The following is a 12,562-nucleotide window of genomic DNA, read 5'->3' on the forward strand; positions in this document are numbered from 1 at the left end:
GCGATGGGGCCCGGGCCGCGGTGCTGGGGCTCCGCCCGCCGCTGCCGGGGCCGCCCCTCCGGAGCCCGCCCCTTCCGTGCCGAGCCGCGCCGAGCCGGGCCGTGCCGCGCCGGTGCCGCCATGCTGCTGCTGCTGGCGCTCGGGGCGCGGGTCGGTGCCCGCTCGGTGCGCGCTGCGCTGCGCCCGTCCACGGCCCCGGGGCGCAGGTAGCGGGGGGGGGCAGGGGGGAACCGGGGTCCTCGGGGGGGGGGGGGGAGGGGAAGGGACGCGGGGGGGGGGAGCTGTGGGGGACACAGACCCCCTCCCCCCCCCCGTGTCCCCCGCCGCCCCCCCGCCGTGCCCGGGCGGGGCGCTCACGGCGCTCCCCAGTTGCAGGTACGGGGGGGCCCGGCCGGGGCCCAGCGCCCCCCCCCGCCGCCCCGCGCCGCTCGCCCCGCGCTGCCTGCTGCTGGCCGCCCCGGCTGGCCTGGCGCTGGGCTGCCTGGGCTCGGCTGTGCGCTGCCAGGAGGCTGCTGTCCCCGCTGTCCCGGCTGTCCCCGGTGTCCCCGGTGTCCCCACTGACCCCACGCAGCCCCGTCCGGAGCCCGTGTTCGACTGGCCGGTCTTCTGGGCCTTCCTGCGCCCGCAGCTCCTCGCCCTCTCAGCGGCCGTGGTGGTGAGCAGAGGCGGGTGGCAGGGGCTGTGGTCCCATCCTGTCCCCGTCCCGGTCCCGCTGACGCCCCGTCCCGCAGCTGGCCCTGGGCGCAGCCCTGCTCAACGTCCGCATCCCGGTGCTGCTGGGGCAGCTGGTGAACGTGGTGGCCCGCGGCGCCCAGAGCCGCCTGGCCGGGTACCTGCGAGCTGCGCGCCCGCCGGCGCTGCGCCTGCTCGGCCTCTACTGCCTGCAGGTGGGCACCGGCACCGTGCTGGGGGGGGGGGGGGGCAGGGGGGCTGCACCCCGCGCCCCGTCCCAAGCCCCCCGCTCGTTTCCCGCAGGGGCTGCTGACCTTCGGGTACATCGCGCTGCTGTCGCGGGTTGGGGAGCAGGTGGCCGCCAGCATGCGCAAGGCTCTTTTCATCTCCCTGTTGCGGTACGATGCCCCGGGGGGGGACACAAACGAGGGGCGGTGGGGGAAGTCCTGCTGCAGCCCCCCGACCCACCCCGCCGCTGTCCCGCAGGCAGGACGTGGCGTTCTATGACGCCAACCGGACGGGGCAGCTGGTGAACCGGCTGACGGCCGACGTCCAGGAGTTCAAGTCCTCCTTCAAGCTCATCATCTCCCAGGTGAGGCCGTGGCACCGGACCCCCCTGGACCCCCATCCCGGTGCCCGGCCCTGCCACGGCCCCGTTCTCCGCAGGGCCTGCGCAGCAGCACCCAGGCGGCGGGCTGCATCCTCTCGCTGTACCTGCTCTCGCCCAAGCTCACCGGCCTCCTCCTCCTCGTCATGCCCACGCTGGTGGGCGCCGGCGCCCTCGTCGGCTCCTTCCTCCGCAGCCTCTCCCGCCGGGCGCAGGAGCAGGTAAACCCCGCGCCCCTCACCCGCGACCCCCCAGGGGCAGAGCCCGGGGCCGCCCTGTCCCGCCGGCTGCCCTCTCCCATGTCCCTCGTCCCTCTCGGCGCAGGTGGCCAAGGCCACCGGGGTGGCAGACGAGGTGCTGGGGAACGTCCGCACCGTGCGCGCCTTCGCCATGGAGGACCAGCAGGCGGGGTGAGGACGCGGCGGGGTCCGGCAGTGGTGGCACGGGGCGGGGGGGCGCGGGCTGGCCGCGGTGCCGTCACCCCCCCGCCCGCAGGCTGTACTGCACCGAGGCGGAGCACTCGAGCCAGCTGAGCCAGCGGCTGGGGCTGGGCATCGCCGCCTTCCAGGGGCTCTCCAACCTGGCGCTCAACGGTGAGTGACCCCGCGGGGGGGGTGGCAGGACCCACAGGGGGGCAGGACCCACAAGCGCCCCATGCCCGCAGGCATCGTGCTGGGGACCATCTTCGTGGGCGGCTCGCTGATGGCCGGGAACGAGCTCTCGCCCGGAGACCTCATGTCCTTCCTGGTGGCCTCGCAGACGGTGCAAAGGTGAGGGCAGGGCCCCTGCGCCCCCCCCGCCTCGCTGCCACCGCCTCAGGGCTCACCCTGAGCTCGGCCTCTCCCCCGTGCCGGCAGGTCCATGGCGAACATCTCCATCCTCTTCGGGCAGGTAGGGGGGGTCCCACCGGGTCCCCGCGCTGACCCCCAGCTGCTGGGCAGGACGGGGGCACTCCGGCTGTGTCCGTGTTGTCCCCCCCCCAGGTTGTGCGCGGTCTGAGCGCGGGTGCCCGCGTCCTGGAGTTCATGACGCTGGAGCCCAAGGTGCCGCTGCGGGGGGGCGCCTCCATCCCCAGCCACTCGCTGCTCGGCCACGTCGCCTTCCACCGCGTCTCCTTCAGGTGAGCCCCCGGCCCCTGCCCCTGCCCCACCGACCCCCCAGCTGCCTGCAGCCCCCTGAGCCCCCGCACCTCTGCCCGCAGCTACCCCACGCGCCCCGGGCACCCCGTCCTGCGGGACTTCAGCCTCAGCCTGCCCCCTGGCAAGACCGTGGCCATCGTGGGACCCTCCGGAGGAGGTACCGGCACGGCCCCTTCCCGACACCCCTGGGGCACAGGACCCCTGTTGGCTGGAGGCAGGGGCGAGTGTGCTGCCCAGTGCGCCCCGACGGGGCTGGGGCCGGGACCTGACACTGCCCCCGTGGTGCCCCCACGCAGGGAAGTCGACGGTGGCGGCGCTGCTGGAGCGCTTCTACGAGCCCACGCAGGGCAGCATCACGCTGGACGGCCACGACATCGCCTCGCTGGACCCCTCCTGGCTGCGGGGCCAGGTCATCGGCTTCATCAGCCAGGTGCGGGGCGCGGGGGGGCCGGGCGCGTCTGGGGTGGGGGGGCCGGGTCCAGTCCCGGCGCTCAAGGCCGAGCGGTCCCGCAGGACCCCGTGCTCTTCGGCACCACCATCATGGAGAACATCCGCTTCGGGAAGCCGGGCGCCTCCGATGAGGAGGTGTACACGGCCGCGCGCCTCGCCAACGCCGACGGCTTCATCCGCAGCTTCCCCGAGGGCTACGGCACCGTCGTGGGTGAGCGGCGGGGCGGGTGCGGGCGGGGGGCGGCGGGGCGGGTGCTGGGGGTCGGGGGCACCCACCGCGTCCCCGCGCTCCGCAGGCGAGCGCGGCGCGGCGCTGTCGGGGGGGCAGCGGCAGCGCATCGCCATCGCGCGGGCGCTGCTCAAGGACCCGGCCGTGCTGGTGCTGGACGAGGCCACCAGCGCGCTGGACGCCGAGTCGGAGCGCGTGGTGCAGGCGGCGCTGGAGCGGGCGGCGCGCGGGCGCACGGTGCTGGTCATCGCCCACCGGCTCAGCACCGTGCGCGGCGCCCACCTCATCGTCGTGCTGGACGGCGGGCGCGTGGCCGAGGTGGGCGGGGCGGGGGCGGGGCCACCCGTGGGAGGGGCAGGGGGCGGGGCGGGGTCATCTGGGGACAGGGTGAGGGGCGGGGCGGGGTCGTCGGGGCAAGGGGCGGGGCAGGGCAAGGGGCGGGGCTTGGAGGGGGTCCTCTAGGGAGGGGCAAGGGGGCGGGGCTTGACCAAAGCGGGGCGGGGCTTGGCGGGGTGCCCTAAGGGTGTGGGGCCAGGGGGCGGGGCTTGGCTCAAAGGGGGCGGGGCTTGGGGGTTTCATTCATGGATGGGCAAGGGGCGGGGCCTGGCCCAGGGAAGGGCGGGGCTTGGAGAGGGGTCCTCTGGGGAGGGGCGGGGGGCGGGGCTTGGCTCAAATTGAGGGCGGGGCTTGGCGGGGGTCCTCCAGGGAGGGGCAAGGGGGCGGGGCTTGGAGGGGTTCCTCGGGGGGGCTTGGGCTGGGGGCGGGGCCTGTCCCGAGGTGGGCGGGGCCTGTCCCGAGGTGGGCGGGGCCTGTCCCGAGGTGGGCGGGGCCTGTCCCGAGGTGGGCGGGGCCTGTCCCGAGGTGGGCGGGCCCGGGCCGTGCCCCGCCCGGTGACGGCGGCCCCGCAGGCCGGCACGCACGAGGAGCTGTGGCGGCGCGGCGGGCTGTACGCGGAGCTGACCCGGCGGCAGGCGGCGGAGCGGCGCTGAGCGGGGCGGGGGGGGCAATAAAACGGTGCCGGACACCGGCTGTGACGTGTGCGGGGGGGGCCGGGGCGGGGCGGGCAGCGGCGGCAGTTCCGGGAGGGGGCGGGGCACCGGGCCGGGGGGCGGGGCCGGGCTCCGTGCTGCTCCTAAGCCCCGCCCCTCCGGCGGGGGGCACCGGGAGGGCAGCGGGGTCCCGGGGGGGCTGGGCCCGGCCCGGTTCCGTTCGGTTCGGTTCGGTTTGCCCCGTCCCGGCGGCGCCCCCCGCACGGCCCCGGGAAGGGACCGGGGCGCTCCGCCGCCTGCCCCTGGCGTCCCCCGGCCGCTGTCCCCCCGCGGGGCTCCTCCGGGCGCTCCGGGACCCCCCCCGGGCCGGTCCCGGCGCTGCAGCACGGTCTCGGCTCCCCGCCGCCCGGGACCCCCAGGCCTCCCCCCGGAGTTTGCGGCAGCGGCAGGGGGGGTCCCCGCCCGCCCCCCCGGCAGGGCAGCGCCGGGGCTGGGGGCCGGGGCGCAGCGCGGGGGGTTCCCGGGGACGGAGGGGGCTGCCGGGGGCCGCCCCGCCGCCTCCCTTCTGAGCCCCCCCGGCCCAGCCTCTGCCCGCCGCGGCCCCCCCGGGCAGCTCCCGGCCCGCGGCACGGCTGCGGGAAGCTCGCGGCCCCGGCAGCGCAGCCGCAGCCTCGGCGCCGTGCACGGGGGCGGCCCCGGGGAGCGGCGGGGCCCGGGGCGGCGGCAGCGGAGCGCGGAGCCCCGGGGGAGGCGCCCGGCGCGGGGAGCGCAGCGGCGGCGGGGCCGGGGCCGGGGCCGGGGCCGGGGCTGGTGCCGGGGCCGGGGGCGGTGCCGCACCGGGCGCGGCCCCCGGAGAGCGGCGCCTCCCGCGGCGGAGCGGAGCGGCCGGGCCGGGCCGGGCCGGGGCTGGGGCGGCGATGGGGCGGGGGCGGGCGGCGGCGACCGCGGGACCGGCGGCGGCGGCAGCATGAGGGGCGGCGGGGAGGGCGGCGGGGGGGGCCCCGAGCCCCTCTCCAGCCTGCGGGCGTTCGCCAGCAGCTCGTCGCTGCACGGCATCAGCCACATCTTCGCCTACGGCGCCGTGTCGCTGCGCCGCGTGCTCTGGAGCGTGTTCTTCCTGGGCTCGCTGGGGCTGCTGCTGCTGGTGTGCGCCGAGCGCGTCGCCTACTTCCTCACCTACCCGCACGTCACCAAGCTGGACGAGGTGGCCGCGCACAACCTCACCTTCCCGGCCATCACCATCTGCAACCTCAACGAGTTCCGCTTCTCCAAGATCACCCGCAACGACATGTACCACGTCGGCGAGCTGCTGGCGCTGCTCAACGACCGCTACGAGATCAGCAACCCGCAGCTGGCCGAGCCCGACGTGCTGGCCGCGCTGCGCGACAAGGCCAACTTCAAGAACTTCAAGGCCAAGCCCTTCAGCATGGCCGAGTTCTACAACCGCACGGGCCACGACCTGACCGACATGCTGCTGCAGTGCTCCTTCCGCGGCGCCAACTGCACCGCCCGCAACTTCACCGTGGTGAGTGCGGGGTGCGGGCGCGCCGGGGGGCCCGGCCACAGGACGAGGTCGCGCTGGGGGACGGGGCGGTCGCCGCTCCTGGGGGCCGCAGGTGGCCGGGGGTGTCCCCACGGGGCTGGGCAGCAGCATGCAGGGGCTGTGTCGGTGCTGGTGGGCACCTGGGCGAGCCCCTTCCTTGGCACCGCCAGCCCGGGCACTGTGGTGGGCTGGGTGCTGGCTGGCGGTGCCCCCATCCCGTGCCCACCACGGGGGTGCCAGGCAGCTGGGAACAGTGCCCGTGCTGCAGCCGAGCAGCCTCCACCCCCCCCTGCCCTCCCCATGCCATCAGCACCCCCTGCTGCCGTGCCCCGCGGCGTGCTGCACGCCCTGCACAGGACGAGGGGGCTCAGCCCCAGGCACCTGCAGTGAGTGCAGCACGGTGCCGGGGAGCTGAGCCCCCGGGGGGTAGTAGCAGCGAGGAGGGGCCTCGTGTACCCGGTGCAGCCGGGATGGGCGCTGGGACCCCCATCCAGCACACTCAGCACTGCGGGGTCCCGCTTGCGGCAGAGGTGAGACCCACGCAGGCAGTGCCTGGCCACGGGGTGGGGGGCTGTGGGGCCATGGGGCGGGCACCCTGCTCGCTCTGTGGGGAAGGGGCATGTTGATCAGGAAACGTCTGTCTGCCAGCACCCTCGTGCACGCATTCTGCTCCCCAGTCCCCACCGCAGTCGGCACGAGCTCGGCGCGCGGTCACGCCAGCGACCGCCGCCAGCCTGACACTTGGGAGCAGGAAATTAATTCGCCTTTGCAGCTCCGCACCAAGGACTCCCCCGGGCAGCCCTGGGCTGCGGCACCCCCTCCCCGGGCTGTAATCCCCCGGGCCGGGTGCTGTGGCGGGGGGGGGCGGTGGGGCGGGGGCAGGGCGCGGGGCCAAGCTGGGGGTCTTGGGGCCAGCGCCCGTTCCCCCCGTGCCACCTGCCGCTCTTGGGGCTGCTGCTCACCACGTTCCCGGCTCACGGGCTGCACCGGGCACGTGTGGCCCCGGCGCTGGCAGCAGGAGTGTGCGCAGCAGTGCCCTGCCCGGAGCCCGGCCGTGCCCCCCCCCCAGCAGCACGGCTCAGCCCCACCGCTGGCTGCACCGGCTGCAACTTTGCCTGCTAAAAATACAGCGCTAATGCGCGGGCTGAGCGGGGATTAGGGTCCCGCTGCCCCCCCGCCGCCGCCCCGCGCTCCGGACACCGGCTCCCACTGTGGCGCAGGCACAGAGGTGGCTGCGTGCGGGCACCCGGCCGTGTGACGGGGGTCCCAAGCCCGGGCCATGAGCGGCGGGGGGCTCACGCCGCATCTGTGCCCCCAGGGCCCCCCCGAGGCAGTGGGGCCGGGGGCTGGGACATGTGGTCCCCGCTGCGGGGTGGAGGTGGGAGATGGTTGGGGCGAGCGCTGCGCGCGCAGGGGCCACGTCCCCGTCCCCATCGTCCCCCCCAGCCAGCACGTCCCGGCGCTGGGCCGCCGGTTGCCATGGCAGCCCCCCCCCCATGGGCAGCGTTGCCATGGCGATGGCTCCCCTCTTTGGGAGCTCGGTACTGCAGCAGCCGCCCCCCCCCCCCCCCCCGCGGTGGGGTCAGGACGGGGCCGCCGGGGGGGTCCCACAGCCACGTGCGGCCGTGGGACGGGGCTGGGGGCTCGAGGCTGCAGCAGGCCCAAGCAGCCCACCGCCCCCCTTCCCCTGCGCCTGATGCAGCCCCTCCGGGGGGGCTCCGTGGGGCCCCGCAGCCTGCGTGGGATGGACTCGGTGCAGGGGGCGCGGGGCTGGGCGCAGGGGGGTGCAGGGTGCGGGGGCTGCTCTGCCCGGGGGCTTTGGTGGCAGGGAGGGGTTCTCACAGATCCGTGGGGTCTCGGCTCCGGCTCGCACTGTGGGTGCTGGCGTCCTGCTCCCTGGGGTCCCCGGCACTGGGCAGGCGGGTGGGTCCCAGCAGGGTGAGGGGCTGTGTCCCCGCGGGGTGACAGGCTGTGTCCCTGCAGGGTGACGGGCTGTGTCCCCACCGCCCCGCTCCCCGCTGCCGCCCTGCCTCGCGCCCGCTCACGTGTCCCCCGCGTCCCCGCGCTGCCCCGCGCTGGCGCTGAAACCCAATCCCCCTGCAGAGCCGCGCCGCAGGACGGGGCCACCATGGCCGCGCAGCCGGGCAGCGGGGCGCGCGGGGCCGCCAGCCTGGCCGCCTTCGCCAGCTCCTGCACCCTGCACGGGCTGGGGCACGTCTTCGTGCCCGGCGCCCCCGCCCCGCGCCGCCTGCTCTGGGCCGGCGCCTTCCTGGCCTCGCTGGGCGCCTTCCTGCTGCAGGCCGGGGAGCGGGTCCGGCACTACGCCGCCTACCCCCACGTCACCATGCTGGACGAGGCGGAGAGCCGCGTCCTCGTCTTCCCCGCCGTCACCCTCTGCAACTACAACCGCATCCGGCGCTCCCAGCTCACCCCCAACGACCTGTTCTGGCTGGGCAAGGAGCTGCTGGCCGTGGAGCGGGAGGACTTCTCCCGCTACCTGCGGGCGCTGGGGCAGCCCGCGGACTTCACCGGCTTCTTCCCCAGCAAGAGCTACGACCTGGCCGCCTTCTACCAGCGCGCCGGGCACCCCATCCACGACATGCTGCTGAGCTGCCGCTTCCGCGGCCAGGACTGCGGCCCCGAGAACTTCACCGCCGTGAGTGCCACTGCCACCACTGTGGCCACTGCCGTGGCCACCGCCACCACCGTGGCCGTGGCCGGCTCTGCCGCAGGCAGCTCGGCCCTGGGCAGGACTCGCAGCAGCCCCTGTCCCCTTCTCCATCCCCTTCCCCATTCCCTTCCCCATCCCCATGCCCGGCCAGCTCTGCCCCCAGGGTGGCTCTGTCCAGGGCAGGGCTTGGGCAGGACCCAGGGCAGGGCAGGCTGAGGAGCGATGGGATGTGCAGGCTGCGGGCTGTGGGGTGCACAGGCTGTGGGGTGGTGCGCTGTGCAGGCTGTGGGGTGATGGGATGCACAGGCTGTGGGACGCACCGGCTGTGGGGTAGTGGGGTGCACAAGCCGTGGGATAGTGGGGTGCACAGGTTGTTGGGCAATGGGATGCACAGGCTGTGGGATAGTGGGGTGCACAGGATGTGGGGCAGTGTCTGTGGGGCATGGCACCTGCCCACCCTTTCCGTCCCCAGCCCCAGGTGCTTGGTGAAGCCCCCACGGCGCTGGCAGGGGCAGCTCCTCTCGCCCACCCCCAGGGACGTAGGGCAACGTGGGGGCTGCAGCACCAGGGCGCATCCAGGGGAGCCCAGCGGTGCCAAGCCGCCTCCCGGCCCCTCAGCACGGGATCAGCCGCCGTGGGGCCGGGCGGGCTCCGGCACCGCTGTAGGACGGCGCTGGGGCAGGGGCTGCGGCCCCGTGCTGGTGCCAGCGGGGAAGGGAGCAGCGCACCGGCCCTGCCCTGCGCCGCGGGGCCCTGCAGGGTCCCAGCCCCCGGCCCTCCAGCCCCACTCGGGGCCCTGTGGGGCCCAGCTCCCGTCCCCCTGCCCCAGGGCAGGTGCTGAGGCTGCCGCCCCCACCCCGCAGATCTTCACCCGCCTGGGCAAGTGCTACACCTTCAACTCGGGGCAGCCGGGCACCGAGCTGCTGACCACGCTGCAGGGCGGCGCGGGCAACGGCCTGGAGCTGATGCTCAACATCCAGCAGGAGGAATACCTGCCCGTCTGGGGGGACACTGGTGAGGACCCTGCATACTGGGTGTGTGTGTGTGGGGGGAGAGGAGGCCCAGCCCTGCATAGCCCCGCGCTGCCTTGCAGACGAGACATCCTACGAGGCGGGGGTGAAGGTGCAGATCCACAGCCAGCAGGAGCCCCCCTTCATCGACCAGCTGGGCTTCGGGGTGGCGCCCGGCTTCCAGACCTTCGTGTCCTGCCAGCAGCAGCGGGTATCCGGCGCCTCCCGCACCACGCGGGTGCACCCCAACGCTGGGCGGGCACCGGGACCCCTCCCCGGCACAGGCAGCCCCCGCTGCGGGGACCGAGGCTGCCCCAGGCTCCGGCAGTGCCTGGGCAGGGTCGTCCCGTGCGGTGCCGCAGCTCGCGGGCACTGGTGCAGCGGCTCTGGCACCGTGGCGTGGGGCAGCCCCGTGCCGGGGCCGCTCGGTCCCTGCCGCAGGCTCGGGCTGTGCCCCCCCCACCGTTCCCCCCGGCTCCTGCCGAGCAGCCTGCGGGCAGGGGCGGCCGCCAGCTGGCGCAGCCAGACACCTAAATTTAGGTGCCTCGAGTGGGCGTCTCCATGTGTGCCGGTGCTGCTGGTGTGGGCAGCAGCGCTGCCCCTGCCCCTCTCTGCTGTCCCCCCCCCCAACACCCCCCTCTCGCACCACCAAGCCCGCGGTGCTGGTGACCCCCTGGCTACACCAGGCCCTGTCCCCGTGGGGTCCGGAGCCCCCATCCCGCAGTGCCCGCCATGGGTCTCCCCTCTCGGCCCCACCGTGGCTCTGCGTTGCCCACCCGTGGGATGGGGCCACCGAGGCGGGCTGGGGCCGTGGGACGGGGCCGTGGGATGGGGCCGTGGGACGGGGCCGCCGGCGCTGCCGAGTTTTCCTTAGCACCGGCCCGGCAGCTGGTGTACCTGCCCCCGCCCTGGGGGGACTGCAAGGCCACCCCCATCGAGTCCGACTTCTTCACCAACTACAGCATCACCGCCTGCCGCCTCGACTGCGAGACGCGCTACCTGGCCGAGAACTGCAACTGCCGCATGGTGCACATGCCGGGTGAGTGGGGGGGCGGCGGGGGAGCGGGGACCCCCCCCCCCGGGACCCCCCAGCACCCCACGACCGCTGCGTCCCCCCACAGGCAACGCCAACGTCTGCACGCCGGAGCAGTACAAGGAGTGCGCTGACCCTGCGCTGGGTAGGTGCAGCCCCGCGGTCACAGCCCCGCTGTCCCCAAGCCCGTCCCCGTCGGTTCCACTGGGGATGTGCGGGTCTGGGCTCCCGCCGGCAGCGCTCGGGGGACACGTGCAGGGTGGGGGGCTGCGGGCCTGCGCCCCCCGTCCCAGCCCATGCCCCCCCCCCCCCCCCAGACTTCCTGGTGAAGAAGGACAGCGAGTACTGCGCCTGCCGCACGCCCTGCGACATGGTGCGCTACGGCAAAGAGCTCTCCATGGTGAAGATCCCCAGCAAGGCCTCCGCCCGCTACCTGGCCAAGAAGTTCAACAAGACCGAGCAGTACATCGCGTGAGTGCCGCGTGGCCCCGCTGCTTCCCATGGTGCACGGCACGGCACGGCATGGCACGGCATGGCACGGCACGGCACAGCCACGTACCACCCCCCAGCACGCAGCACTGCATGGAGCAGCACGGCACGGCATGGCATGGCCTCCCGGATGCAAACCCGCCCCAGCACTGGGCAAACCGCACGGCACTGCATGGCACGGCCCTGCTGTGCCGCCCCCGGCGTGCACGCAGACCCCCCCCCGTCCCACCCGCGGCACAGCGCAGACCCCAGCTCGTCGCCGCGCCGGACGGCTCGTCTGCCTGCCCCAAACCCGCCTGTCCCCCAGGGACAACGTGCTGGTGCTGGACATCTTCTTCGAGGCCCTGAACTATGAGATGATAGAGCAGAAGAAGGCGTACGAGGTGGCGGGACTGCTGGGTGAGTGCCCGGCTGCGGCTGCGGCTGGGGCTGGGGCTGGGGCCGGGGCTGGGGGGCGGCCGCGCACCAACGCTGCCCTCGCGCCCCAGGCGACATCGGGGGACAGATGGGGCTCTTCATCGGCGCCAGCCTCCTCACCATCCTGGAGATCTTCGACTACCTGTACGAGGTGAGGCTGCCCGCGCCACGGGGCCGCTCGCCTGGCCCATCGGGGCCACGGGCGGGGGGGCGCTGACCTCTCCCCTCCCAAAGGTGTTTCGGGACAAGCTCCTCGGCTTCTACAAGGACAAGAAGCGGATGCGGCGGAGCAGCAGCAGCACCCTGGTAACCCCCCTCCGGTGCCCCGCAAGCCCCCTGCCCCGCTTCCCCCCCCCCCCGGCACCTCATCCCACCCCATCTGCGGCCCCCGCGCCTCATTGTCTCCTCTCTGTCCGCCCGCCCTGCCCCAGGAGCATCCAGCCGTGCCGGGCAGCCCCGCCGCCGCGCTCCCGCCCGGGCCCAGGTAGACGCCGCGCCGCCAGCCCAGCCACGGGGACCCAGGGACACCGGGGGGGGGGTGGGGGGGGCGCGGGGCGAGGACGGCGGCAGGGCCCCCCCACGTCCCCCTCCATCCCAGGCTTCTCTCGGCACCATCCGCGGGGCCGGCTGCGCTCCCATCCTCATGCATCACCCCCGGCGGCGTGCCACCGTCCCCAGGCACAGCGGGGACAGCGCCGGGGCCGTGCCCTGCCCGGGGTCGGGGTGATGCTCCGGCAAAATGGGGGGCTGTGGTTGGGGGGGGGCCCTGCCCCATGGAGTGTGTGTGTGGGGGGTGTGTGCGTGTGTTGGCTCCCACAGCGCGCATGGATGCAATGACACCGCGCACAGCTTGGACAACAGCTCCAGTCCTCTGGGGCCCCGTGGGGCAGCTGAGGGGGGGTGGAAGCAGCCCCCCCAGAGCCCCCCCCCCAACTGCTGCCCCCCATCGTGCCCGCAGAGTGCCTGCCGCCCCCTGCGCAGCCACGCGGACGGTGTCGCCTTCGCCCCGAACGTGCTACCTCGTCACCCGGCTGTAGGCGCCCTGGAGGAGTTCGCCTGCTGAGGGGCCCGGCCCCGCACCCCCGGCCGGCCGGGGGGGGGCTGGTGGGGAGCAGACCCCCCCCAGCCCGGCACGGTGCCCAGGCGGCAGGGGGCTGCGGGGCTCCCCGTGTCCCTGCATGTGCTGCTTGTCCCCACGTCCCCGCTGTACATGCGCCTCCCCGCGCCATTAAAGTCCTGCCCCACGCGGTGGTGGTGTGGCTGTGCCTCATGGCTGTGCCTCGGGGGGGTCCCAACCCGGGGGGGGTCCCACC

General features: G+C 75.3%; 2 protein-coding genes across 5 annotated transcripts; both read left to right on the plus strand.

The window, feature by feature from the left end:
- Positions 1-49: 49 nt before the first annotated feature.
- ABCB8 (ATP binding cassette subfamily B member 8) lies at positions 50-4,121 on the plus strand. Of its 2 annotated transcripts, XM_083825522.1 has the most exons (16): positions 50-206; positions 370-655; positions 732-887; positions 976-1,070; positions 1,159-1,264; positions 1,339-1,500; positions 1,604-1,689; positions 1,775-1,872; positions 1,944-2,049; positions 2,137-2,170; positions 2,263-2,399; positions 2,481-2,575; positions 2,715-2,848; positions 2,932-3,079; positions 3,165-3,415; positions 4,006-4,121. In XM_083825522.1, exons 1-16 carry the CDS (start codon positions 121-123, stop codon positions 4,084-4,086), a joined length of 2,061 nt encoding a protein of 686 aa, XP_083681648.1. In that variant the 5' UTR covers positions 50-120; the 3' UTR covers positions 4,087-4,121. The 2 variants fall into 2 exon arrangements, with proteins under 2 accessions (XP_083681648.1, XP_083681649.1); XM_083825523.1 differs by lacking the exons at positions 370-655; positions 732-887; positions 976-1,070 and having other exon boundaries at positions 68-206.
- An 867-nt stretch (positions 4,122-4,988) lies between these two features.
- ASIC3 (acid sensing ion channel subunit 3) lies at positions 4,989-12,448 on the plus strand. Of its 3 annotated transcripts, XM_083825527.1 has the most exons (12): positions 4,989-5,611; positions 7,929-8,285; positions 9,164-9,314; positions 9,394-9,521; positions 10,199-10,349; positions 10,432-10,488; positions 10,661-10,814; positions 11,140-11,231; positions 11,321-11,400; positions 11,484-11,555; positions 11,681-11,733; positions 12,208-12,417. In XM_083825527.1, exons 1-12 carry the CDS (start codon positions 5,054-5,056, stop codon positions 12,284-12,286), a joined length of 1,932 nt encoding a protein of 643 aa, XP_083681653.1. In that variant the 5' UTR covers positions 4,989-5,053; the 3' UTR covers positions 12,287-12,417. The 3 variants fall into 3 exon arrangements, with proteins under 3 accessions (XP_083681653.1, XP_083681652.1, XP_083681651.1); XM_083825526.1 differs by lacking the exon at positions 7,929-8,285 and having other exon boundaries at positions 4,994-5,611; XM_083825525.1 differs by lacking the exons at positions 4,989-5,611; positions 7,929-8,285; positions 11,681-11,733 and having other exon boundaries at positions 8,513-9,314; positions 12,208-12,448.
- Positions 12,449-12,562: the final 114 nt, after the last annotated feature.

The sequence above is a fragment of the Anser anser genome (genome assembly GCF_964211835.1).
Source record: "Anser anser genome assembly, chromosome: 2".
In the NCBI taxonomy this organism is placed as follows: Eukaryota; Metazoa; Chordata; class Aves; order Anseriformes; family Anatidae; genus Anser; species Anser anser.

What these genes read in the sequence shown, in the direction of transcription:
- ABCB8 (XM_083825522.1), top strand. Translation starts at nt 121, where the DNA reads ATGCTGCTGCTGCTGGCGCTCGGGGCGCGGGTCGGTGCCCGCTCGGTG. An exon ending in CCCGCCGGGCGCAGGAGCAG is followed by an intron (nt 1,501 to 1,603) that starts GTAAACCCCGCG and finishes CTCTCGGCGCAG; the next exon opens with GTGGCCAAGGCCACCGGGGT. An exon ending in GCCTCGCAGACGGTGCAAAG is followed by an intron (nt 2,050 to 2,136) that starts GTGAGGGCAGGG and finishes CCGTGCCGGCAG; the next exon opens with GTCCATGGCGAACATCTCCA.
- ASIC3 (XM_083825527.1), top strand. Translation starts at nt 5,054, where the DNA reads ATGAGGGGCGGCGGGGAGGGCGGCGGGGGGGGCCCCGAGCCCCTCTCC. An exon ending in GTGCGCTGACCCTGCGCTGG is followed by an intron (nt 10,489 to 10,660) that starts GTAGGTGCAGCC and finishes CCCCCCCCCCAG; the next exon opens with ACTTCCTGGTGAAGAAGGAC. An exon ending in GGAGCAGCAGCAGCACCCTG is followed by an intron (nt 11,556 to 11,680) that starts GTAACCCCCCTC and finishes GCCCTGCCCCAG; the next exon opens with GAGCATCCAGCCGTGCCGGG.